Source organism: Aspergillus melleus (assembly GCF_016097325.1).
Source record: "Aspergillus melleus strain CBS 546.65 chromosome Unknown contig4, whole genome shotgun sequence".
NCBI classification, from domain to species: domain Eukaryota; kingdom Fungi; phylum Ascomycota; class Eurotiomycetes; order Eurotiales; family Aspergillaceae; genus Aspergillus; species Aspergillus melleus.
The window spans coordinates 2,838,125-2,861,853 of NW_025763373.1; the positions used below are offsets into that span (position 1 = coordinate 2,838,125).

Sequence of the window (23,729 nt, forward strand, 5' to 3'; positions counted from 1 at the left end):
GTTCCTAAGGCGGGGCGTTGATATTAATGCCATGGATGTGGATGAAAATTGTGGCAGAAATAGTCTTGGCAAAGAGCTGATTAATACGCCGAGCTTAACTAACGTAATTCACGGTCGAGTGGCGCACACGGTCGAGTGGCGCATCCCATCAAAAAACGCGCCGCGCGCGTGATCATACCATCTTCAACCACCCACCATGCCACCCAAACGTCCCCAATCCGCTCAAAATTCAATTGAATAAGAGGGCAGAATTTTATTAGCCATCTAAGCTATTAAAAACAACGAAATTGCCTCCATCCGCGAAGCTGCACGCCTATTTGACGTACCCGAATCTACCCTTTGTTGCCGCTGAATTGGGGGTGCATCCTGCGTGGATTCATGCGCAAATGGTTATAAATTGACTGAAAATGAGGAGATTTCGCTAGAGAAATGGATATTGGATATGGACGCCCGTGGAGCAGCACCGCGACCTAGTATGGTAGCTGATATGGCCAATTTATTACTAGTAAAGCGTGGTGAAACCCCTATACAAACGGTCGGGGTTAATTGGACCACAACCTTTGTTAAACGGCGCCCTGGCCTATCATCTCGATACTCGAAACGATATAACTACGAATGTGCGAAAAACGAAGATCTAAAGGTCATCTAAGTGTGGTTTGATCTAGTACAAAAGACCATACTCTAATATGGTATTACACTGTCTGATATATACAATTTCGATGAGACAGGCTTCGCGATAGGCCTTACTGCAACTGCGAAAGTGATTATGCGTGTGGAGTACTATGGAAAATGCGCGCTTTTACAGCCTGGAAATTGTGAATGGGTGACGGTAATTGAATGTATTAGCGCAGCTGGATATGTACTTCCGCCATATATTATCTTTAAGCATAAATCCTTGAATTTAGCATGGGCAGAAGACCTTCCACAGAATTGGATATTGGATAATAGTCTAAACGGATGGACTTCTGACGAAATTAGCCTATGTTAGCTTTAAAGAGTACTAATTCCGGACATATCACGCTTATAAGGTGGATATCGGCTTCTTATCCTTGATGGATATGGCAGCCATTTAACACCCTAATTCGACGAAATCTGCGCTGTAAATAATATTATATCAATCTGTATGCCTCCACACTCCTCACACCTCCTACAACCGCTTGATGTGGATTGTTTTGCGGTTCTAAAATGAGCATATGGACGATTGGTGGAATTAAAGACCCGCCTTGGGATTAACCATATTAATAAATTCGACTTTTTTATGGCCTATCCGAGCGCACGCGCCGATACATTTAAACTGAATACCATCTAAAATAGCTTCCGAGTAACTGGGCTATCTCTATATAGCCCTACTGAAGTGCTTTCGAAGCTTAATATCTATCTGAAGATCCCTACTCCCCCTGGTAGCGCAGGCAGTATTTTCTCGCCCAGAACACCGCAGAATCTCTTATAACTATATAAGCAAGCTTCGTCAATCAAAGCGCTTATTAAAAGGCGATCACAGAACCCCCCTATACCTATAGATCGAGCGCTAAACCAGCTTATCAAAGGCTGTGAATTAGCTATGAACTCGGCTATATTCTTAGCACATAAAAATAGTACTCTCCGCGCAGAAAATGAGAAAAAGAAGCAAAACCGGGCTCGGACAAATAAATGGATATCTAATGCAGGGGGAATAAGCGTGGAAGAAGCCTTATAGGCCTTCCAGGCCCCCCTAGAGGTGGTAGAGCCAACTATACCACCCTCGGTAGAAGCACCTGCGGCACCTTTACGGCAGCATACGAGAACGTTACCAACCTGTTTAGATTGTGGAATTCAAGGGCACAAAAGAACCTCATGTCCAAATAGGCGTAAATAGGTAATATTTGAATAAATTGGCGTTTTGGTAGTAATACAGGTGTTTGAAATTAGTAGGTGTGGGTGGGTGCGCCACTCGACCGTGAATTACGTTATATGATCATATGAAACGATTGAAGGTCTTGATTCATTCTAATCTACTGCAAAAAGAAGCCATATTTATGCAATTTCAGGGGCTTCAAAGATGCAATTCTAGGGGCTTGATCATACGATTCAAGCTCTATAATCGTACGATCAATATTGATCGATTGATCAATTGGTTGAGCAAGGTGATGAAGTAATTGCTTAGTCAGTTCCGCGGCCACAAAAATCAATCAACCGCCCTTCATCACGCTGCTCGCTTAGGTAATACCGTGATGATGGGCTTCTTGCTTCGGCAGCGCGGAGTTTGTGTGAACTCCCGGGACAGTCGGCAAAAAACCCCGCTGCATGTAGCAATTCAAAACGAGAAGCATGCGTGTACTGATATCTTGCTGTGCGTCCGAGAAATTGATATTGATGCCCAGGCCTCACACGGCTGCACTCCATTTTGGTGGGTGACATTTGTTGGATCCAATAGATGGTTAGGCCGACTGCTTGATCGGAATGTAAACTATAACATGCCAGACCACATGGGCAGAACACCTCTCCATAACCTTGCTATGCTTGGTGAAACTAGTCCAATCCGGTTGCTTCTAAATCAAGTCGACGTCGAATTGAATGCCGTCGATCTAGATGGCTATACACCTCTAGCACGTGCCGTGCAACATGCACGCTTGTCTGTGGCACAGCTCCTTCTTGAGCAGGCAGAAATCAGAGTGAATGCCGAATTCGGACACGAGGTCACGCCCCTTTGGGTTGCATGTCGCTCGGGTAGGAAAGATATGGTGCGCCTACTATTAGGGCACAAGTACATTGATGTCAATCAAGTTAACGCCTCCGGGGCAACTTCACTACACATTTCGGTCATCTTTGGCCATTTAGACGTGCTTAGCCTTCTGCTGAGGCAAGGTGAGAAACTTGATGTCAGTGTCCGAGATGAGTGGGGCTGGACGCCCCTCATGCACGCTGTATCTAGAAACCAAGCGCAGATGGTAAGTCTGCTGCTGGAAGTCCAGGGCACTGATATCAACGCAGTCGACATTGACGGGCGGACGGCGTTTTGGTGGGCTGCTGCAGGAGGGCACCACGAAATCGTTCGGATTTTGCGCCCTAACTCCAAAACGCGGCTCAAAGATAACTTTGGGAAAACAGCATATGCTGCTGCTCGGGAGAGAGGAAATGGAGCTTTGTTGTGTTTCCTGAGATCCCCATAGGCTGTAAGTAAATGTGTCCTTTTAGGCAGTCGAATGATCAGATCAGAATGTTGGGGATAACCTTGAACGTGTACCGCATGAATGCACACCTACTTATAATATTGTGATTTACATCGAAATACCGCATATACTACATATCACGACAGCCATCCCTGTCGCAACAGGGTTTTGCTTGCCCATGGGGGACCGTATCAGTAAATTCTTTTAGAATAGGAGAGTTTCTAAACCCAAATCCTGCTCGGTGAGACAGCGGCTCGGTCACTGACCGTTGCCCATGATTTGGCCTCTAACCACTGTTTGCACGCAAACCGCGCAATTCAGAATAGCCAAGCAATATATGGACCAAATACACGCCGAGCGGAATTGTCGGTCGGAGTTGCTCGCTAACTTGAACTGGTCGCTCTGGGTCACTCATGGGCTATGTAGAACAAACAGTTGAAAGTGATGTCCAGAACACCGGTGTCAATGAATACAATCGGGCCAACTGTGGCTACTGCGTTAAAGCTGTACCTTCCAAGATCGCTCCACCCACACAGTATTTAACTAATGCTATCCGTCTTCCATCGTGGGAGTGTCTCGCACCTTGCACTGGTATCCCACCCACAAAGCGAGCCCAGAAGTCCCTCTTCGTTCCACCGAGACATACTTTATTACTATGAACACCATACAAAAGATGACCCTCCAAGACAAGCATTCGGATGATGTGGCGTCCTCCTTCGGGAATATCCGTTCGCTTGATGACCTGATACGCCAACGTGCAGCAGACACGATCCAATTGCCTATATTGGCTTATCCACGGCCATCCGACGACGGTCGTTCCTACGACTATTTTAGCGGGCGTGATCTAGATCGGATGATTGAAACGTCCGCTCACGCTCTGGTTGAGTCGGGACTCAAACCTGTGGGTGCATGGTCTCCCCGATAGGTCCGCGAGCTAACACCAGCAGTGTCCAAACCGACGAGAGACTGTCGCTCTCCTTAGTGTGTCGGACTTGAGCATGGTGATTGCCCTTTTTTCACTCAGTCGACTCGGCCTCGGCCTGTGTCTCGCTTCTGGACCAGGTGGGCTGCCGCACAGTCCTGTACGGCCAAACCGATCCGGTCCGAGACATCGTCGTTGGGGTGTCGAGGCTAATGTCGATCGCTTGCCGTCCAACCCGTCCATCCTCGCGTGATACCGAAGCAGGCCAGAACACCGTATCCCAGACCCTGCGTGAAGGCTTGCCACGGATTAACGACAGCGACACCGCGGTGATACTGCACTCCTCCGGCTCGACGGGCACTCCGAAGCCACTATACTTGAGTCACCGCGTCCTGGTCTCGCAGGCTCGCATCGGGCCTGGGTGGAGTGCTTTCAACACCCTGCCCTGGTATCACGGGTACGGCCTGGCGACCGCGCTGCAGGCCATGTACAGCCGAAAGACGGCATTCGCGTGGGATACCTCACTGCCGATCACGGGGCGGGCACTGGTGGCGGCCCTGCAGGAAGCCCAACCGGAGTCCATCCACTGCGTCCCGTATGTGCTTCAGCTACTGGTGGACGAGCCCGACGGCATCCGCATCCTCCAGGCCTGCCAATTAGCGACGTTCGGCGGGGCCGCGTGTCCGGACCAGCTGGGCGATCGCCTGGTGGCCGAGGGAGTCCGGTTCGGTGGATTGTTTGGATCGTACGTAATCCCCTTGTCCCCTCACACTCTCTCGCTACACCGGAAGCCTCGTAGCTGACAGGTGGAAAGAACGGAAGCCGGCCTGGTGGCTGGGTCCATCTCGCGGCCTCTAAATGATCGCGGTTGGAACTACTTGCAGTTCTTTGACCATGTCAGCGCATTCGTCCAAATGAAGCCCATCGGCGACGGTCTCTACGAATGCGTCTATCTGCGTGGCCACCCGAGCCTGAGCGCTTCCAATACAGACGACGGTTGTTATCACTCTCGCGATATCTTCCTAAAGCACCCCAGTCTTCCGAACCGGTGGAGGTATGTTTCAGGGTTAGACGATCAAATCACCCTCGTCAATGGTGAAAAGGTGCATCCCCTGTGGATCGAAGAGACGATCAGACAGCATCCCTTGGTGCAGGAAGCCGTTGTGGTCGGGATCCACGAGGCCGTGCCGGGTCTGTTGATCTTCCGCTCGAAGCACGCCCAGGATCTGGACGACAAAGCGATTGTGGACCAGGTTTGGGGAGCCGTCGAAGACGCCAACTCCCGCGCTGAGCAATTTTCGCGGATCTCCCGGGGACTGGTCAAAGTCTTGCCCGCCGGTGTCACGTGCCCAGCGACGGACAAGGGATCTATGATCCGAGCTCAAGTGTATAGGCAATTCGCTACAGCGATTGAAGAGATGTACCAGTCTTTGGAGGCAGGGACCGGTGCTCTATTATTGGGGGTCAAAGAAACCGAAAGGTATCTTCTCAAGCTTTGCCAAGAAGATCTGGGTCAACAGATCACGCCAAGCGATAACCTTTACTCCAAAGGCGTGGACAGTCTCCAAGCGATCAGCCTCCGCCGGATGATTCTGAGGGACTTCCGGTTCCCCGGTGAGCGGACGCTCCGTCCAAACGTCGTGTACGAGATGGGAAGTATATCTCGGCTGGCGAAAGAAATTTGCGCGATCCAGCAGGGCCGGCTCACAGATGCCCCGGATGGTTCTCGGGCACTCGCAAATAGTCTGTTCGCACATGGTCTAGTCCAGAAGTACGGATCGTTCAAACGTCACCACACTCCAGGGCACTGTGCCTCTGATCGCAAAGCTGTGGTATGTCTTGTGGCACGCTCATCCCTGCCGCATACGTGCAGTACTGACCGAAGTAGATTTTGACCGGCGCGACCGGGTCCACCGGCGCGCATCTGCTCGAGAGGCTAGTGGAAGATAAGAGTGTCTCCACGGTATACTGCCTCACGCGACAATCCCGGCCGAAAGAAGCCATCCTGCGCAGTCTTGCACACAAGGGCCTAGCCGTTGTCGAGCCCGACGCCTCCAAAATCGTCGGCCTCGAGAGTAGGCTGGACCGAGCGGATCTCGGCCTCGATCCATGCCTGTTGCACGAGTTGAGGCAATCCGTCTCCCTGGTCATCCATACCGCATGGCCTGTCAACTTCGCTTTGCCACTGGAGAGCTTCGAACCACACATCCAGGGCCTCCACAACCTGATCAACTTCTCGCAATCGGTCGACTCCGCCACTCCGGCCGTTGTCCTGTTCTGCTCCTCGATCTCAACCGCCCTTGCGTCATCCGTATCGGACATCGAGGAAACACCGCTGGCGATCGAGTCGGCCCTGTCCATGGGCTACAGCCAGTCCAAGTGGGTGGGAGAACAGATCGTCAGTCACTCGCGGAGTATGGGCGCGCGTGCCTATTCCCTGCGCATCGGACAGATTTCCGGTCACTCCCAGAGGGGTCTGTGGAATGATTCGGAGGCGATTCCGCTGCTGGTCCGGTCCGCCCTGACGCTGAAGGCGTTGCCGGAGATGGACGCGACGTGCTCCTGGTTGCCTGTGGATCGGCTGGCTCAGTGCATCCTCGAGATTGCCGGGACATGCCTCGAGAGAGCGGGAACGGCGATCCGTGACGGCGTCGACAGCTCTACTAATGGTGACGTCGAAACCGGCACCGGCGATGGCTCGGTCTATAACATAGTGAATCCCCACGCCTTCACCTGGGCCGCACTGTTGGAACAGCTCAAGCGAGGCGGATTTCAATTCGACCCGGTGCCTTTTGCCGAGTGGCTGCAGCTGCTGGAGGCGAGTGAAGCCCGACACGAAGAGAGGATCAATCCAGCCGTGAAGCTGATCTATCATTACCGGACGACATATGGCCAGGGGGGCGCCGCCGAGCTCGCCAAGACCTTCACGATGCAGAATGCCCGACGCGACAGCGAGACCCTCCGAGAGGGCACCGAAATGCTGGAAGGCGGTGTCCTCGGCCGCTATGCCAGGGATTGGCTGAATCGCTGGGAGACTAGCTCCGCGCGACCGGCGACCGCCAGCTAATCGCGTCCGATGCGCATGATCATGATCGTACTTTATCAATTCCATGCCTACTTTCTTGCGATCCTATTCGGCCCCCCGGAGAGCCCATTTCTAGTGACTATTTTCAAGATGTTCCCATTTCGCAGACCATTCCAGTATGATATTTAGCTTAGAGTGTTTTCCGTATCTTTCCTAGATCTTTCAATGTTCCTTGGTCGGTATGACTAAGCATGGCATCATCAACCCAATGGGCCACGCCATGACGTAATTCCCAGGTGAGCGGAACACCCCAACGAGCGGAACACCAACTCAACTCCACCACAACACAAATCAATTGATTCTATTCAAGCATCAACCACAACACCAAAATTAATTCAATCATCTCAAAAAATGGAGAATCAAGAGGGGAGAATCCTACTAGCAATACAGTCAATTCAAAATAATAAAATTCCTTCTATTCGTCGCGCAGCTCAAGTTTTTCAAGTTCCTCTAACTACCCTCTACGCGCGTCTTAAGGGACGAACTTTTCGCGCGGATTCTCGCGCAAATAATCATCGATTATCTCAAAATCAAGAGGATTCGCTTATACAATAGATTCTCTCTCTAGATTCACGTGGAGCGCCTCCGAGACCTTCTCAAATACACGAAATGGCAAAGATCTTAATCGAAGCAGAAGGTTTATCTCAATCAAAACCAGTGGGAAAGAACTGGGTCACCCGACTCATAAAACGACGAGATGAGATCAAAGGGCGCTATTCAAGGCGATATAATTACGAGCGAGCAAAGTGTGAGGATCGAGAGACTATACAAGAATAGTTCAACAACCTCCAAAGGATTCGAATGGAAAAAGGAATAGCAGATAATGATATCTTCAATTTTGATAAAACGGGATTCGCAATAGGCCTTATCGCTACTACAAAAGTAGTAACGAGATCCGAGATGCCTGGAAGGCCTCATCTTATTCAACCAGGCAACCGAGAATAGGTGACTACGATTAAATGCGTCAATTCAGCTGGATGGTCCGTCCCTACATGCATTATCTTCAAAGGCAAGGTCCATATTGAAGGTTGGTGTAAAGAAAGGTCTTTACCGGGTGATTGGATGGTTCAAGTCAGCGCAAATGGGTGGACCACCGATGAGATAGGACTTCAATAGCTTCAAAAGGTCTTTATACCTTCAATTTCTCACCGACGAGTAGGCAAATACTGCCTGCTCGTTCTAGATGGTCATAGAAGCCATCTCACGCCTACATTCGATAAAATATGTAAAGACAATAGAGTTATTCCTATCTGCATGCCTCCACATTCATCTCATCTTTTGCAACCTCTCGATGTTGGTTGTTTTGGACCTTTAAAGCGCGCTTATGGAGGCCTCGTGGAGCAGAGAACTCGCCTCGGGTATAATCATATTAATAAGCTTGATTTCTTACAAGCATACCCTAACGCTCATCAACAGGTCTTTACTGCTTCAAATATAAAGACTGGCTTTGAAGCTACTGGGATACGGCCTTTTCAACCTCACCGAGTGCTTAATAAGTTAAATATTCAACTTTTAACACCACCTCCACCAGCAAGCAGAGGTTCTACAACTTCTACTTTAGCAACACCTCATAATCTCAGGCAGCTGCAGAAATCAGCTTCAACAATCAAGCAGTTGCTTAAGCAAGGATCCCAGAGCCCTTCTACACCTTCAAAAACGGTCTTTGAGCGCTTCTTCAAAGGTTGCGAATACGCGATGAATAATGCAGCCCTTTTAGCGAAAGAAAACATCGATTTACGGGCGGAGAATGCAAATAATCGATTAAAAAGGAAAAGATCAAGGCGTCAAATGACCCCTACTGATTCAACTTCAATCGATGCAACTAGACAAGCAATTCAGCGCCGAAATGATCAAGTTAAGGCTATACAGGAGGCAACTTTGGAGGCACCAAGACGAGCTCCACCGACGTGTTCTAATTGCAATATTCAAGGCCATACTAGAACTAGATGCCCTACACGTACAGTTTGAATAGCTTCAATAAAAAACGCGTTGTTTTGTTGTTTTGAATAGCTTCATTTTAGCTGCGTGGTTGAAAATCTCGGTTGGGTGTTCCGCTCGTTGGGGTGTTCCGCTCACCTAGGAATTACGTTATAACCTTCCGGACGGCGGCACTGTGCAGCACGATCATAAGCTGCGTTTAGGGGCGGGAAATGTATCAGAATCATTTATTTTCGTGATATCTGGTTGACCCAAAATCTCACGTTATCGGTTACTTTGTAGTGAAATCATCGGTTGGAATTGTTGTGTCTGATCATAGATCCCCTGTTGCCGTGTTAGTGATATATATTCAACAGTCCAGTTTTCCACAGAACGGTTGACAGACTCGAAGAAGCCGACCATCAGGTAAACACAAAGAAAAACCTGTAATTTAGTGTATTCACGGTGACTATGCCTCATTTTTCGATGTTTTTGACCACGAATCTCTTACCTTACATAGCGAAACAACGAGAATCAATCGAGTAATATACGTTTCTACAAGGGGTTCATGTTCCAAATGGCCAAGCTGAACCCGAGGTTGAACCCCTGAACCCCCAGTAAGGACTAGCGTTGTTAACATCGGCAGGGCTTTGTCACCACATTCCCGAGGAAAACCGGGGCAATTCCTTCCATGCTAACCTAAGCCCGTACCGGTTGCCCATTTGCCCATTTGCCCATTTGCGGAAGCCTTACTCCTTGCCCGAGTATTCTCAATACGAGCCCGCACCTTCTCGATCGAATGCCTGCACAATGTTCTACTGTTCGAACAGAAGCAAACCACGGATACTATCTAGTCATGGATGGGTATTACAGTGTAGCCCATGACTTCGGTAGAACTCGACCGTTCGTGGATTTAAGCAGCGAGGCAGTGAATTGCCCGTCTGACGACAAGAATCCCAGGTTGGCCAAACAGTTATCCACCCAAGCTTCCTGTTCCAGCTGGTTTAGTCGGTTTTCCCATATCCTCTTTAGCCTTTCCCGCCTCGAGCGCGGGCCACGCGATCATTTAACTGCCCGTGCCGTTGGCCTATTTGCAATTTCTGGGACTACACTCCCTGACGTGCGGGCATAAGAATCCGTGATCAGGTGGCCTAGCAGGAGATGCTCTTTACTGTCGGTTTTTGGTAGAGATAAAAATCACTTCACCCTAAAGCAGGCAGAGTATCTGGGTATGACTTGGTATGACGAGAATTGACCCACAGTCATACTGTATACAGAAGAGCACTTTGGCCTGATGGTGAAGTTTGTAGTTTCCATATATAGGCAGATATCGTTAAACCTGACGCCTGCATTTACCCAGTCGGACAGTGGGCCAGGTGCAAGGAGTCCACCCATCTTCCGAGCGACTTGCCGACAAATAAATATAACCCTCAGCTGCTACAGACATGGCTTCACATCTCTATTCATTAGATTACATACAACCAACCTCCCCACTCCTGTCTCAGCATTAGACAGTGACCGATCTTCAACCAAGAATGGCTCGACGCACAATTGTTTACCGGTTCAGTCAAGCGACACGCCATCAGTCTCTGCACCGCGCGGCGCAGCCAGCGGCTCTATTCCAGGACACGAGACTGGCTCATGCGTCACCGTTATTGGTAAGACTTCCCATGTGAGCTCGAGACGTTTAATGTTAATGGTTCAGCTCCACCCCAAGGGTCCCGACCCTGCGGTCAGTCCCTCGCAGCAGCTCCTCCAGTCGTTACTTGATGGGTATAGACCCCGGTTTCGACCGCACCGTCTGGGGCGAGAAGCGGAGGCGAACTTGCGGTTGGCTCCCCAGCAGCAAATGTGTTACTACAACGGCAAGCTGTTCGGCGGCTACCTAACCCTGCTGCTGGATCAGATCCTGGCGGACTGCTGTCGACCGCCGGACCAGCATCGATCAGCCGTCACGGCCTACCTTAACACCTCTTTCAGGCAATCAGTCCCGCCGCATGTTCCGATCCGCTTGCGCGCCTGGCCGCACCAGGTGGAGGGCCGCAAGATCTACCTTCACGGCGCTGTCGAAATTCCCCGCGACGATGGACAGGGGTTGGTTCCAGCCATCCTCGCGGAAGCCCTGTTTGTACAGCCCAAGTCGTAGGGCCGGGTTTCGAAGGATGGTGGCTGGCTACGATCGAAAGATTCTCAGGTGCTCTCCCCGCGGCGGCCACAGGCTCTGTATGTAAAGTTTATCTAGTCGCGGTGCAGTGATACCTATCCTGGTCTTCTTTCATCCAAGTTTTTTGCCTGGTCTACTTTCGTTGCCTACAGAGGTTTGGGTTCGAAATCGCCCGCCACGAGCGCGACGCAGAACTCCAAACATGGGTTAACACATATCTTGGTAGGGCTCTAGGTTCATTAGAAAGGCAATATTTTACGAGAAATACATGTAGTCGGAGGAAAAGGAGAACTCTCGTATGCTTGTTTGACAGCGCCCCCATAGCGAGTCTAAGAGAGTTTATAGTACTGTAGAAAGCTCATCGGGCTTCATCGTAAAGCTGACGGCTTACGGATGCGACGGCCAACAGACCGTTGCTGGGGTTATGTTGTATTCAGGGCATAGTTCAGCGGTAATACTGGTTTTGCACTTGAGTATACTATATCCTAGCGCAGAGTGTTTGCCGGACTTGGGGATGTTGCCCACAGAACAAGACGTTCCATCTAACCAGCAACTAGCCATGCAATCATTATGAAGCGGTCTGATTCCAGTCCGTCGCGGGGAGGGCAAGGAGCCTTCTAACGACCTCCACATGGCCGTAGAGTGCGGCAGCCCAGAGCGGAGAGCGGCCTGACCGATCAAAGGCGTTCACATCAATATCCCGGTGGGATAACAGCATATCCACGATCGTGACATCTCCCTTCTTGGCTGCCAACCAGAGTGGTGTTTCCCCTTGCTCATTCTCTATATTCGGATCTAGTCCCTCTTTCTGGACGAACAAGTTTATTAGGGGCGCAGCATTATCTTCCCAACAGACAAGATGATGGAGGGAGGCAGAGGACTCGGAGGGTTGGTTTGCTGATTCAGATAGGCGACTGCGAGCATTCACGTCGATTCCATCCACCGCCAGTAGTCGCTCCGCCACCGCCTTATGTTGGGAATAGGTCGCCCACCACAGGGGCGTCCTCCTGTCTCTATCCATAACATTCACATTGACGTTCTTGCCACCGAGTAACAAGTTGACCACATAATAGAGATGGCCGGCCCTTGCGGCTTCGTGTAGTGCGGTCGATCGAAACCGGTGATCGCAAGACCACAGATGGAGGTTGTCCTGCATGAGTAGCAGTTCCACAGCTCTAGAATGGCCGTTCTGTGCTGCCAGGGATACGGTTGACCATCCTTCGTCGTCCTTGACATTTATATCAGCACCGTAACCTAACAGCGCCTGAATGACCGTAATCTCGTCTTTGCTTGCAGCCCAAAGCAATGTCGAACTGCCTTCTTGTTGAATGTTTAACCGGTAAAGAACGCCGAGTGTAATTCGCAAAAGTGTCTTGCTAGTGCGGCATAGTGACAGAAGGTCCGTGGAACTATCGATCTCGTCTGCAATAGACAGAAGAACCTCTTCCGGTAGCTCGAATAAATGCATGTCTGTTGGAGGTTTCAGAGTTCGGCGCGTGAGATGTATGCTAAACTGAGATTTTATGTCCTGTGGGAAACTGAGGCCTTGGTAGTTCAGAGTCAAAGTAAAGCAAATCCATAGTCATCACTGGCGGAATCAATGGGTAGTTTTATATGAAATTCTTCAACATGACATGGGCGCTGTGGTTTGGTGTACAGGTACGCTCTCAGTGACTTGTGCATTTACCATAAGGATGGTTGCTAGCTAAGCTCCGCTCCTGCAATATCCACTCTGATTCTGCAGAGCACTGAACATCTGCGGAGCTTTTCGATGACCTCTGAGAGCTGCTTGTCACGTTCCTCCGAGAGCTTGCCACATTCCTACGAGGGGCGTGCGGGTTTCCCATGATATATATATTCCCGAGCGAAGTAGGAAGAATCCTATAACAGGCCGCTTTATCCTACGAAAACTGGAGAGCTCCGGCATACAGTCGGGCAACAGAAAATGCCCGACCTACAGTACCCTGAAAATAAAAGTAGATTCAACAGTTTGCAAGATGCGCCAGCCATGCTCATCCAGGAAGACATAAAGTCACACGGCCGGCCCTGACAATTTGGATTCATCTCTACATCGATTTTGCCCTGAGGTACAACAGAGCAGACCGAATTAATCACTCAAACACCGGCCATTGCCATCTTATCACAATGTCTCCTAATACAGCTTGCGAAGGCGATCCCAGCTGCCAGGCGAAATTGATGCTTACAGTCTGTCACCCCCTGGTACACAGTCCTCTACAAAAAGGGTTTACCACTCCCTTCGAACCTGACGATTCGGAGCACAAGGTTTATCCTTCTAGTTCTATGGTAGGTCCAACTGAATTTCTCCTTCATTTAATATTAGTTTCAGGGATTTGAGATTCTGAAGAGCCAAGGTGGAATAAGGTATGCGCGAAATGTTCTCGATGAAAGATTAGGCAGACGGACTGTCCCAGGACCCTAGGATATAGGCCATTGATAACGTCCAGGCAACTCGCTAATCCGAATGGCTGTCAGTGCTCCGGTGAGTTACCCTGTGACGGGTGTCACGGAAACAATGTAAATTGTGCTCCCCAACTCGAGTGTTGGGTGCCCAATCATCCGGCTACTGAAGTAGCAGAGGAGCTCCAATGCAGTTCGCTCCTCCAATCCATGGCAGAGTCGCATATATACATGTATCAAACCATGGATAATGTTGGCTTCATAGCCCAGGATAAGGTCCGAGATCGCACTCCAGGCGTGAGCCTTTCTACTGATGGGCACACGGTAGAGGAAGAATTATCCGGGTGGCACATTGGGGAAGATGAGATGTCAGCTGCTGAGGGTCTGATAGACTTGACGGAAGGTCCCCGCCTGGGGGAAGCAGCCCCGCGGTCAGATGTCCCGGTAGTAGAGCCGGACGTGCTCTATCTCAAACCCGAGGCACAACCTGAAATGGCCGAGATCGCATCATCGCCACTGCTCTTTCCCCCCGCCAATGAGTTGGAGACTCTGGAGCCCAATGGACAGATATCGGACTTTTGCTCTGAAACAATAGATCCGTGCTGCATATCGCTTTCCGGCTACCGAGATGCGGATGTTCCTCTTTCGACTAGCTCCTCCCCTTTGCCACAACATGAGCGATTAGCGTATCGCCAGAGGAACCCAGAGTTTCAACTAAATGGGGTATGTCGGAGATTAGCCACATACAACACTACCCCGTATTATCCACTCCTACGATATGATCGTGGATCAAGGATGGTGGATTGTCCACCATTCGTTGCAAACGCCGACCCAAATGTGGTGCTGTCGCTGCCAGCATGACCGTTGATGGCCCAAGAGCATCGTGGCGATGGTCTGACGTGGGTATCGTCTTGATAGCATGTTCTTGGAAGGGGTTGGGTCTGTGGACAGTGGTCGCACGGGTTAGGGCGGTTATACGGAGATACATAATGGGCAGTATGGCCAGTATGATGCTATCTCCATCCAAATGTAAACATGCTCACCTGGCAACCGCAACATCCAATACGCTGAGAATTGTGGACATAATGAAGCGATATGGCACTGCGTAGCCGTATCTACCGTAGATAAGATGTTGACTGACAGGCTATAAAGAATCGAATATTCTGGGGCATTTTTTCTGGGAGATCAGTAAAAAAAGACTACTTACTGTATATTTAAATGGCGAATCGAATATTGCTTATTCCGTCTCCTAGGCCCTGATGCAAGGTCGAAAACTTGAAAATGCAGCAAAGTTCATTATCACGACCCTTCACCCGCTTCCACCCAAAACTATCTACCCACTCGCAAGGACCCATGCCTTTGTTTCCACAATTTCGTGCCTATTAGGAAAATGACTAACGTATTCCTTTGTCCGGTCAAGACTGAAACATACATTCGTGGGGTCAACAAGTCACTACAGTCAACCGGACAGCGCAGTCTCTTACAGTAGCCCAATTGCGATCCATGGCTACTGACCTTGTTATGAATGAACTGCTTGTCGGCTTGCTTTTGGGTCAGGGAATGGCAGGTAAGGTGATACGAATGATGCGATCCGCCTGGGCAATACAGTCATTGAGATTCCTCTGGGCCAGCCGCCGTGCTGCCTCCAGCAGGAGGCGACGATACCTATCAGATAGCGGAGCCCTGTCAGATTCGCTCAGCGGCCCTAAGCGTGCGTCGAGATTGGCGGCGATGCAGCCAGAGCGTTTCTTCCATTGATTGAAGAGGGCATTCACCTGAAGCCGGCACCGCTGAAGCTCCGTTCCACACTGCCGGTCGCTCAGCCAGACCGTTGCAAATCTATGCGCCGTGTCTAATTCTTTGAGGAGCTGGCGATGGCTTTGCCGTTCTCGATGAACTGCTGCATGTCGGATACCGACCACGTGGGCTCGCAATCGGCCCAGGGCTTCCTTCGGGCTTGTTGTGGTGTTCCCGGCCAGGCGGCCGCGATGATCCTGTTCCAGCGCCCGGAATGCGGTATGCAATTCTACCTTTTCAGCACAGTCCCAGTCCTTCGACTGACACAAATCAGGATACCATCTTCTGGCAAAATCAAATACGCAGCGCTCGAGTCGTCGCTGGACTGCCGCCAGAACTCGATGCTGTGCTTGGAACGGCAGCGCGGCGGCCCGTGGCTGCGTCGATAGCTTAGAGGGCATCAAGACCGTGGCGACTTCTTCAATTCCACAGTTTAAGTGACTGTGTCTTGGGCGGATATAAAATTGGTCTGCGTTTCTCTGATGAGTGAGGCGTACAGAAGGGACGGACTTGGCTTAGTTGCCTACACAACGGAACCCCGAGAGAAGCCTGGTGCAACTATATGGCCTGTAGTGGATTTGTGAGCCTTGAATATGGAGGAATGGACATACAGTAATAGGTCTGGCTGTGAAACAGCGGAGAGTGGTGCTTAACAATTCGCAGCCCGCCCCGAGCCCCAAGTCAGAAGGTCGAGAGAGTTATACATACAGTAAAGCTCTAGGGGCGAGTATCTGCGCAACCCCCTACTTCTTCTCATTCTGGGAAAGACTGGACCAACAATGCCCCTCTTTTCTAATGTACTCAGCAGCTGTCGTTGGTCAACAATGATCTAAACTATCCGCCCTCACGAAGTGAACCCCAAGGAGACCATACCCCAAGGTGACCAGGATCCGCGAGATCCCTGTGCGAACCCTTTCTGGGTCGTAATATTTTTGCCCGAATATCTGGGCAGAGAGCTTGGTACTTGATGTTCTACTGTAGAGAGATTCAAAGCTTAAAAGTGGAACTTCAAGCTAAACACAAGGTCGGACCCCTGGGCAACTCCCGATACAGACTAGCGTTCCAAACACAGCCAAGACACGACGCGCATGTCCGGGCAAGCCCCATGGACTTCCGAATTCACCCTCAGCCACTGTGAGAAAGCCAGAATGACTAATGGTCCGCGCCAACTTATCATACTTGACCATACTTGGCCCTGCCTAATGACATGGCTTCCCGTCGGGTGTTGGATGGCGTGCATATATTGCCCGGGGGATATCGTCTCACAGTTGCTGCTCACTGGGCATTCGAATGGACAGATTCTACTGTAGGGGCGTGAGTATTCCGAGTTTATACAATTTCTCATTCACCAACCTGCTGTTTAGCCATTTCCGTTTAATTAGGTTTATCGCCCGCATTATCATAGTGGTTCCATAGCCCACCATGGCCACATACGTTCTGTTGATAAGCAGGCACCAGAGGAACCGACGAGCAAAAGATTAATCGATCATTTTGCGCAGCTACTGTACGTCAGACACGGGTTGACAGACACATGTCAGCCCGGAGATATATGAGGCATATTAAGTTACTAGCCGCCCAGGATTGCCTTCTGTTCCGCACTTCTTTCCTTCCTTCCTTCCTTCTTTTTCTTTCTTCCTCCCTACGGCCATTGTCTTTGGCAAAACACTTCGGTTCGATGATGCTCGTCGTTCTGGCATCCATAGTGGTGACATCTCTGCACGAGTTCTGGATGAGGCTGTCAGTGACTCACAAAAACACACAGCGGAATCAGCATTCTGGCAGAGATTGCCCGCTTCCTAGGGATCATCACCATTATGTAGACCAGATTGAATCACTGAGGACTACGCATGAGACGGCAGTACGACTCCAGACCCTCATACAGACTGACGGCGGGGGGAGCTGGCCTCCGCGAGCCGTTCACCACGCGGAATGGCCTGAGGCACTACGTCCATACCATGAAGTCTACCACGCAATGTCTCCACAACTCGCGAGCAACGTACACCTCACCAACGACCGAATGAATCAGTCCCGTTGCAGGGCTTTTCGCAGTCAAATGACGGCTCTGCTACAAGCACACATTAACCTGGACACGGTGGAGAATGCTCTCTGCGACCTGGCACAGGGTAGTGGATTCTCGCGGGAGACCTGCAACGGATTCTTTGCCTGCGTTGCCTACTGCCGTCATGCATTCCGGTGAGAGCCCAATTCCGCGGACAGTCGATTGTGTTAGCCTAATGAAATTTTGCGCATAGATGGGCCACAAACCCCATCGTCAAGGTTGCGCAGGATGATAAGGCGATCGATTTCCCCATGGAGTTGGACATCCCGTGGGACTACCTTTGTCGTCGATACGGTATATACTCACAAGGGGGGAACGTCATGTCAAATCTTCTTTGTGATTTCGACACGAGCGGAAGGATGATCTATACGATCAACGAGGGGATGCCAGATATTGTGCGGTCATCGGAGTACCACTTTACGTATATTTTCGTGGAGATGGAGAGGCTGGTAGGTCCGAATTGCTCTCCCGCTTCGGGATATCTAGCTCATGGGTACATCAAAGGCTGTCCCTATCTACCTCCACATCTCCCAGTCGATTGATTACTTTGAGAGGGGAGACAAAGCGCAATGTGCGGAGAAAATACGGTCTATATTCCGTCAACTACGGAAGGTTTTCCAGGCGTTCTACAAGACCTTTGTACCTTCCACGGTCAGTCCGGCTGTCTGGCTGTCTTACGTCCAAGGTTTTCACGGATGGGCCGCTGGAACGATAGATGGTGAGACCTACACAGAATATGATGGAGTCCAAGGAGGCCAGATGGTGCTGATTCAGGTGATTGATGCCTTCCTTGGCATGGACCCGTTTCTTTCCACCGAGGCTTTTCGACGCCATGTCACCTACTACCAGCGCGGCTTTATCGATTCCGTCCGGCGCCATTCATTCCGTCAGAAAGCTCTTGGCGCAGGGGACGGCGAAATCAATATTCACATGATTGAAATCGCCAAGCTGATGCATGTATGTTTCGTAGTATCGCTATACCTTTGTCTGGGAGCTGATCGTGTGGTGCAGGTCTTTCGAAGTTCCCATCGCAAGACAGCATCTAAGTATCTTGCAGTGCCGGCGCCCGAGAGAATAACCATGACAGCTGGAAGCTCTGTCTTGCAGGGAGGCAGCGCTTCATCAAATCCACTGGCGCATGTTGACTCTCTGCTTGCGGCCCGCCTTCGTCAGACGCGGGCACTGGGGAAACCCAAAGACATATAAGGCTTTCCCCCCCTGTCCAATGCCATCGCCGCTACCTGTGTTGAGCTTGCTAACGGGGTTGTGGAATAATTCCTAACGCATGGCTCTAGATGCAAGACTGAGAAGATTCAATAAGTAGGGACAGACCATCTTCTGCGTCGGTGCTTCTAGAATATCATATCAGGCAATTAATTAAGTTCTTGGGTATTCTTCTCTCTGCCCGTTTGGTTCTCTTATAAAGTTGCGCTAGGTGGTGACATCTGGGTATTCCGGGGGGTTCAGGTACTGGACGTATTATGCCCACCAACGGACACCTGATGTTTGAACACATTATTGGCTGCCTTCCCTAAAACGAGGACAGCCTTCACCTCAAGGGTAGACGTTGCATAACTCGACAAAAAAAAAATCATAGTTGAATGCATGACTAACCAACCACTTATACAGAACTCGCGCGCCTGCTGTTTATCCCATTTGCCAGTCCGAGGACCAGGAACAACTGCTGATCTGCATGCATCGATTGTTGCTGCCATAGTATCTACCGGGTTGGCATGTACTGTATCTGACTGATCAGGAGCAATCGCATAATTGGCGAATATTACGGTGAAAAGTTCGGGAAAAAAAGCCCTGAGTGATCTGGCAAGGCTGAAAAGCTATTGCATCCGAGTGATGAGTTTCGAGTTGACTGCGACTTATCCATCGGCGTCATTGCGTGAAGGGAAGAGTAGATGGGCAAGATAAGGAAAGGGCAGTTGTGATGAGCCGGGAGCCCGTTTCGCTAACTTCGAACACCCATAAGAACGGCCCGAAAGTGGATATGACCAGCTTCAAAAGACTTTGAAAGGGTGCCACCATAAGCTATGATAACCATGATATCAGCTTGGAGGTATACGCAGTGAGTTAAGAATCATTAAAGGTCTGCATTATGAATTCTATAGTATGTATTGTGTTCATAATGTGCTTATGTTTGGACGTGCACCAATCCTAGGATTCAGGGTCTAAAGTATCATGTTTAGCGCCTTACGGAACAACAACTAGGCCACCTGTCTTGGGAAACACGAATAGCAAACAAGATGGAAACACCGAGTGAGGTAAACTTGTTGTACCAGCTGGTGACATTCGTCGCAAAATGTATTTTGCCTTTCCCTTGTTGCCTGGGCGTATCTGTAATCCCAGTCACCGATTTCTGCCACCAACTGAGACTGAAGGCGCTGTTGTGCGTTTTGGAGGTGAGAGTTTCGCTCTTGAAGATAGTTGTTACTCGATATAAGAATATTAACTCGGTTTTCGAGGGACTCCGCTGCCTCGTAGGCCATTCGGAGCAACATCTGCCATTTATTGGTGCGAGGATTGCCTGCTTGGGCTAACATTAGCCCTCATCCCACGTTTATGAATATTTAAAGACACTTACTTGCCAATGGAGCAACAATTCTTCTCCTAGCCATATTGCTGAAACGACAGTGGGTTACTGTATTTCTTCTAACAGAAGGGGACTGTAATGGCTTTATAGTAGGGCGATTTCGTCAAGAGAATAGATATGGATCGATCAATCGTCTCTTCCGATAGTGCAGCTGAAAGGTTCTAGGAAAATAGAAAAGAGAAAGATTATGGAATGAATTTTCTGTGGTGGACTAGCTCTCTACTTAATGTACCACTGAATATAGGGATAACGGGCAAGCAGGTCCTCCTACGGTATAATAGGCTTTCTTGCCACACATTTATCCTGCGACGTGATACAACCGTTCTTAGAAACACCACCAACACTCGTAGAAGCTACTTAAATTAATAGGTCGCCATATTTTGCGCCTCGGATAACCCAGACCAGGATTTAGGAAAGATTAGCGAAATATCCAGCATCATCCAGAACGCTCCTTTCTGGACCGTCTGATTCCTGAGCAAGTTTATTCGTCACTGAATTTCATCCATGTTACTTAAATCAAAGTACATCATAAAAAGCGGTTGAATTACATGCATGCCTATCACCCTTATAGCTGTAATACAAATGGTCATCACAGAGGGTGTCAGTGGCAATTATTGCTCAACGGGCGGGGCATAACATCATCGAAATAGTCAATGAAAACGGATTGTCTTATCCCGCTGCCTTGTAAAGCTCAGTATATTGGACGCAATGTGCAATGTCTGGGGTAAAAATTGAGGTATCAATATCGGGCCGAGAGTTAAACATTAAAATGGCCCTGTAATTGGTGATTCGAAACAAAGGCCGGTCTTGGGCAAGCTGAATTGGCCATGGGGCATTCGATACTCCGTTTAATAACCACGTATCGACCGGCCACTTCCGTAAGTCTGACATTCCGAAGACAGTGAGAAGGAGAACGACGATTATTCTAACGAATAGAATGCGCTTGATACTGTGACCCAATTGCAGATGATATATTTTGCGTTACTACACACGTAGACAAGGATTGAACAGTGCAAAATGTTGAAAACCCGGAGCCCCGCCCGGCAAGCTTCGTGAACAAACAGTAGATTTAAAGCAGACCTACGGCCAGCTAATCTCATCTGTTTTCCATTAGTGATCGCCATACTCTAGGAGGAACAAGACAACAAGAGCCCTCAAATTATCAGAATGACTGCTGCAAAGACTGATTCGACATCACCGACACATTCAACGTGCTTCAGCACACGGTCCCTAGCCAGCATATACGGGAATATCCCCGGGCAACGGCTGCCAACCAAGAGGACGTTTTATACCTTGCTGTGAAGCAATATGTGCCGTGGGATAACGTACATCTTTCCCCTGGCGCTGTGAGCATCATCTCCGCGCATGCGAATGGAGTACCTAAGGTGGTCTTATTCCCATCCCATTTCCTCACGGTGCTGACGGAACCCCAGGAAGCGTATGAGCCCTTCTGGGTGGACATTTATCAGGCAGCCAGTAAATCCGGGCTAGCGATTCGTGGTATCTGGATGGCCGACGTGGCCCACCAGGGTGTCAGTGGTCTGGTGAACGAGGAACGCTTGGGGAATGATCGTATGTTTCGCTCATTCCTTCCCCTGCTGACGGCTCCTCCCCATTAACCCGCAGCTTCTTACCAGCTTCCACCTTTGACCATTCTCGGGACCCGTTACTCCTGATGAACCATTTCCGAGACAGCCTTCCGCAGCCAATCATTGGCCTTGGACACAGTATGGGAGCGACGCAATTGGTCCATCTCTCCCTTATGCACCCACGGATCCTGCAAGGTCTTTTTCTAATAGAGCCCATTGTTTCCCCTTATTCCGGGGCGAATCAGGGTCGATACCCGGCGGCGCTAGTATCCCTGCGACGTCGAGATACCTTTCCCACCAAGGACATGGCTGTAGCCCACTTTCAGCGCAGCAAGCTGTTCCAGTCGTGGGATCCACGGGCATTTGATAAATGGATACAACATGGCCTCCGTGATGCTCCACCTGGCTCCGAGCCGTGAGTGGTTTTGACGACCCCCAAAAGTCAAGAGTTGTCCACCTTTGTTCGACCCATTCTCGCCCCAAAATCGACCCCAGACCGTCGCGTGCTCTGTCCGGATCTTGCACTCGAGGCACTTGACGATGAACAGATTCTATTCTATCGCCCCGAACCGGTCATCACATTTCATAACCTCCCACACCTGCGACCATCGACCATGTACGCATTCTGTGAGAGCTCGCAGCTTGTCACCCGAGAGATGCGGACTGTGATCACGGAGAAGACCGGAACCGGCGTGGGTGGAAGTGGCGGGGTGGTAACAGGGCGTGTTAACATGACCGTCATCAATGACGCAGGGCATTTTGCTCCGATGGAACATCCGCAACGCCTAGCAGACCATGTTGTGGAGTGGCTACAGGGTGAAGACCGCCGGTGGATCACTGCAGGGGAATTGGAAAGGCCAAAAAATCGAGGGCAGGATGAGGGAAGCCCGCGCAAGATGAGTCGGGAGGTGTTGGCTTTGTTAGAGGGGACAAACAGTTGCCCAGACACAACAGCTCGTCCCCATAAATTGTGAGACCACCATGCCAAAAGAAAACATTTGGATGGCCTTTCTACATCACGGCAGCCTAATTTGAAGCGGTATTAGCAGCGAGTAAACTGATCTGATTAGAATAGTCCTTGGGTAGGTGTGGAGCGAGACGAAATCGAGTTGGCTTTGCATGGGACCTGCAGGGCACAGACGATAAACTTTCTAGTTCTGGTCAATGTAAACTTAAAGTATACCACACGGGAGGTTAAACCTGCTGTGCATGGAATAATAAGGGAAATAAGACGCAAAGAAGTGAGCTCCCCCTTTCCAAAGCAAAGATCTCGCCCGAACGGAACTCTATGATTCAAGCCTCGAACCAAGAAGCACTATCATAAGCGTTTGGCTCTAGAGACTCAAGCAGCCAAGCGGTTGAATTCGTATGCAATATGGGCTTTTGCAGTGTATTAACCAACAACCACTGACAAAATAGATCCATGCATGGCCAGGATTTGCAACCAATAATTGGGAAGCACGAGGGCATAGTCAATCTTTCAATTGGCTGGGAAAACACGGAGTCGATGGGAAATAGGTCAAAGAAGAGCCTGGGCAAGGTGGTACGTACCATCCGAGATCTTATCTTCATCTCCCCCAATTCCCCACCAGAGCGATTATCCAGATGTCAAGTGCAACAAAGCTGGGCGATGCTTATGACGGTACTGTATTTTAACGAGCCAACCCCGGGCAATTGGAGTGGACGCATAAGACTCCGGAAAGGTCATTGCAGGCGAGTAAATATGCCCGTTGATCATAAAGTGGCATGTTCTTCAATACCCACATCTGGCCATGGTCTAATTCTCAATTCAGATATGTATGCGGCTGTTTACGGAAGGCCCATTATGATATTATTATTTAGCCTCCAGTCTATCTTTTATTGCCTGAGTCAGGCGAACAACGTTTAGTGGTGAGCAGATCTATACGCCATGTCTATTTCTTGCCTTATCACCTTATATCGCCTGATATTGGCATCGCGAGGTGTATTATAGATCGAAGATGGCGTGGGTAACAGTTGGGTCGTGGGGGCCGGCGTGCATGACATTG

The 23,729-nt window shown here is 49.9% G+C and overlaps 8 protein-coding genes across 8 annotated transcripts; 7 read left to right on the forward strand and 1 right to left on the reverse strand.

Moving 5' to 3' along the window:
- Positions 1 to 2,465: 2,465 nt before the first annotated feature.
- On the forward strand, positions 2,466 to 3,149 carry LDX57_007829 (ankyrin repeat domain-containing protein; the record flags this gene model as incomplete). Its single annotated transcript, XM_046089546.1, has 2 exons — positions 2,466 to 2,706; positions 2,737 to 3,149. The coding sequence occupies 2 exons, from the start codon at positions 2,466 to 2,468 to the stop codon at positions 3,147 to 3,149; spliced, it is 654 nt and encodes a 217-aa protein (XP_045945517.1).
- A 1,134-nt stretch (positions 3,150 to 4,283) lies between these two features.
- Positions 4,284 to 7,138, forward strand: LDX57_007830 (uncharacterized protein; the record flags this gene model as incomplete). Its single annotated transcript, XM_046089547.1, has 3 exons — positions 4,284 to 4,816; positions 4,886 to 5,903; positions 5,960 to 7,138. 3 exons carry the CDS (start codon positions 4,284 to 4,286, stop codon positions 7,136 to 7,138), a joined length of 2,730 nt encoding a protein of 909 aa, XP_045945518.1.
- Positions 7,139 to 10,608: 3,470 nt separating this feature from the next.
- Positions 10,609 to 11,219, forward strand: LDX57_007831 (PaaI family thioesterase; the record flags this gene model as incomplete). The annotated part of the gene is made up of 2 exons (XM_046089548.1): positions 10,609 to 10,731; positions 10,779 to 11,219. 2 exons carry the CDS (start codon positions 10,609 to 10,611, stop codon positions 11,217 to 11,219), a joined length of 564 nt encoding a protein of 187 aa, XP_045945519.1.
- Positions 11,220 to 11,805: 586 nt separating this feature from the next.
- Positions 11,806 to 12,705, reverse strand: LDX57_007832 (ankyrin repeat domain-containing protein; the record flags this gene model as incomplete). Its single annotated transcript, XM_046089549.1, has 1 exon — positions 11,806 to 12,705. One exon carries the CDS (start codon positions 12,703 to 12,705, stop codon positions 11,806 to 11,808), a length of 900 nt encoding a protein of 299 aa, XP_045945520.1.
- A 2,842-nt stretch (positions 12,706 to 15,547) lies between these two features.
- Positions 15,548 to 15,893, forward strand: LDX57_007833 (uncharacterized protein; the record flags this gene model as incomplete). Its single annotated transcript, XM_046089550.1, has 2 exons — positions 15,548 to 15,671; positions 15,727 to 15,893. 2 exons carry the CDS (start codon positions 15,548 to 15,550, stop codon positions 15,891 to 15,893), a joined length of 291 nt encoding a protein of 96 aa, XP_045945521.1.
- A 1,612-nt stretch (positions 15,894 to 17,505) lies between these two features.
- LDX57_007834 (uncharacterized protein) lies at positions 17,506 to 18,717 on the forward strand (the record flags this gene model as incomplete). Its single annotated transcript, XM_046089551.1, has 4 exons — positions 17,506 to 17,645; positions 17,705 to 17,960; positions 18,016 to 18,468; positions 18,523 to 18,717. The coding sequence occupies 4 exons, from the start codon at positions 17,506 to 17,508 to the stop codon at positions 18,715 to 18,717; spliced, it is 1,044 nt and encodes a 347-aa protein (XP_045945522.1).
- A 2,904-nt stretch (positions 18,718 to 21,621) lies between these two features.
- On the forward strand, positions 21,622 to 22,121 carry LDX57_007835 (uncharacterized protein; the record flags this gene model as incomplete). Its single annotated transcript, XM_046089552.1, has 2 exons — positions 21,622 to 21,685; positions 21,751 to 22,121. 2 exons carry the CDS (start codon positions 21,622 to 21,624, stop codon positions 22,119 to 22,121), a joined length of 435 nt encoding a protein of 144 aa, XP_045945523.1.
- A 195-nt stretch (positions 22,122 to 22,316) lies between these two features.
- On the forward strand, positions 22,317 to 22,676 carry LDX57_007836 (alpha/beta fold hydrolase; the record flags this gene model as incomplete). The annotated part of the gene is made up of 1 exon (XM_046089553.1): positions 22,317 to 22,676. One exon carries the CDS (start codon positions 22,317 to 22,319, stop codon positions 22,674 to 22,676), a length of 360 nt encoding a protein of 119 aa, XP_045945524.1.
- Between the last annotated feature and the right edge of the window lie 1,053 nt (positions 22,677 to 23,729).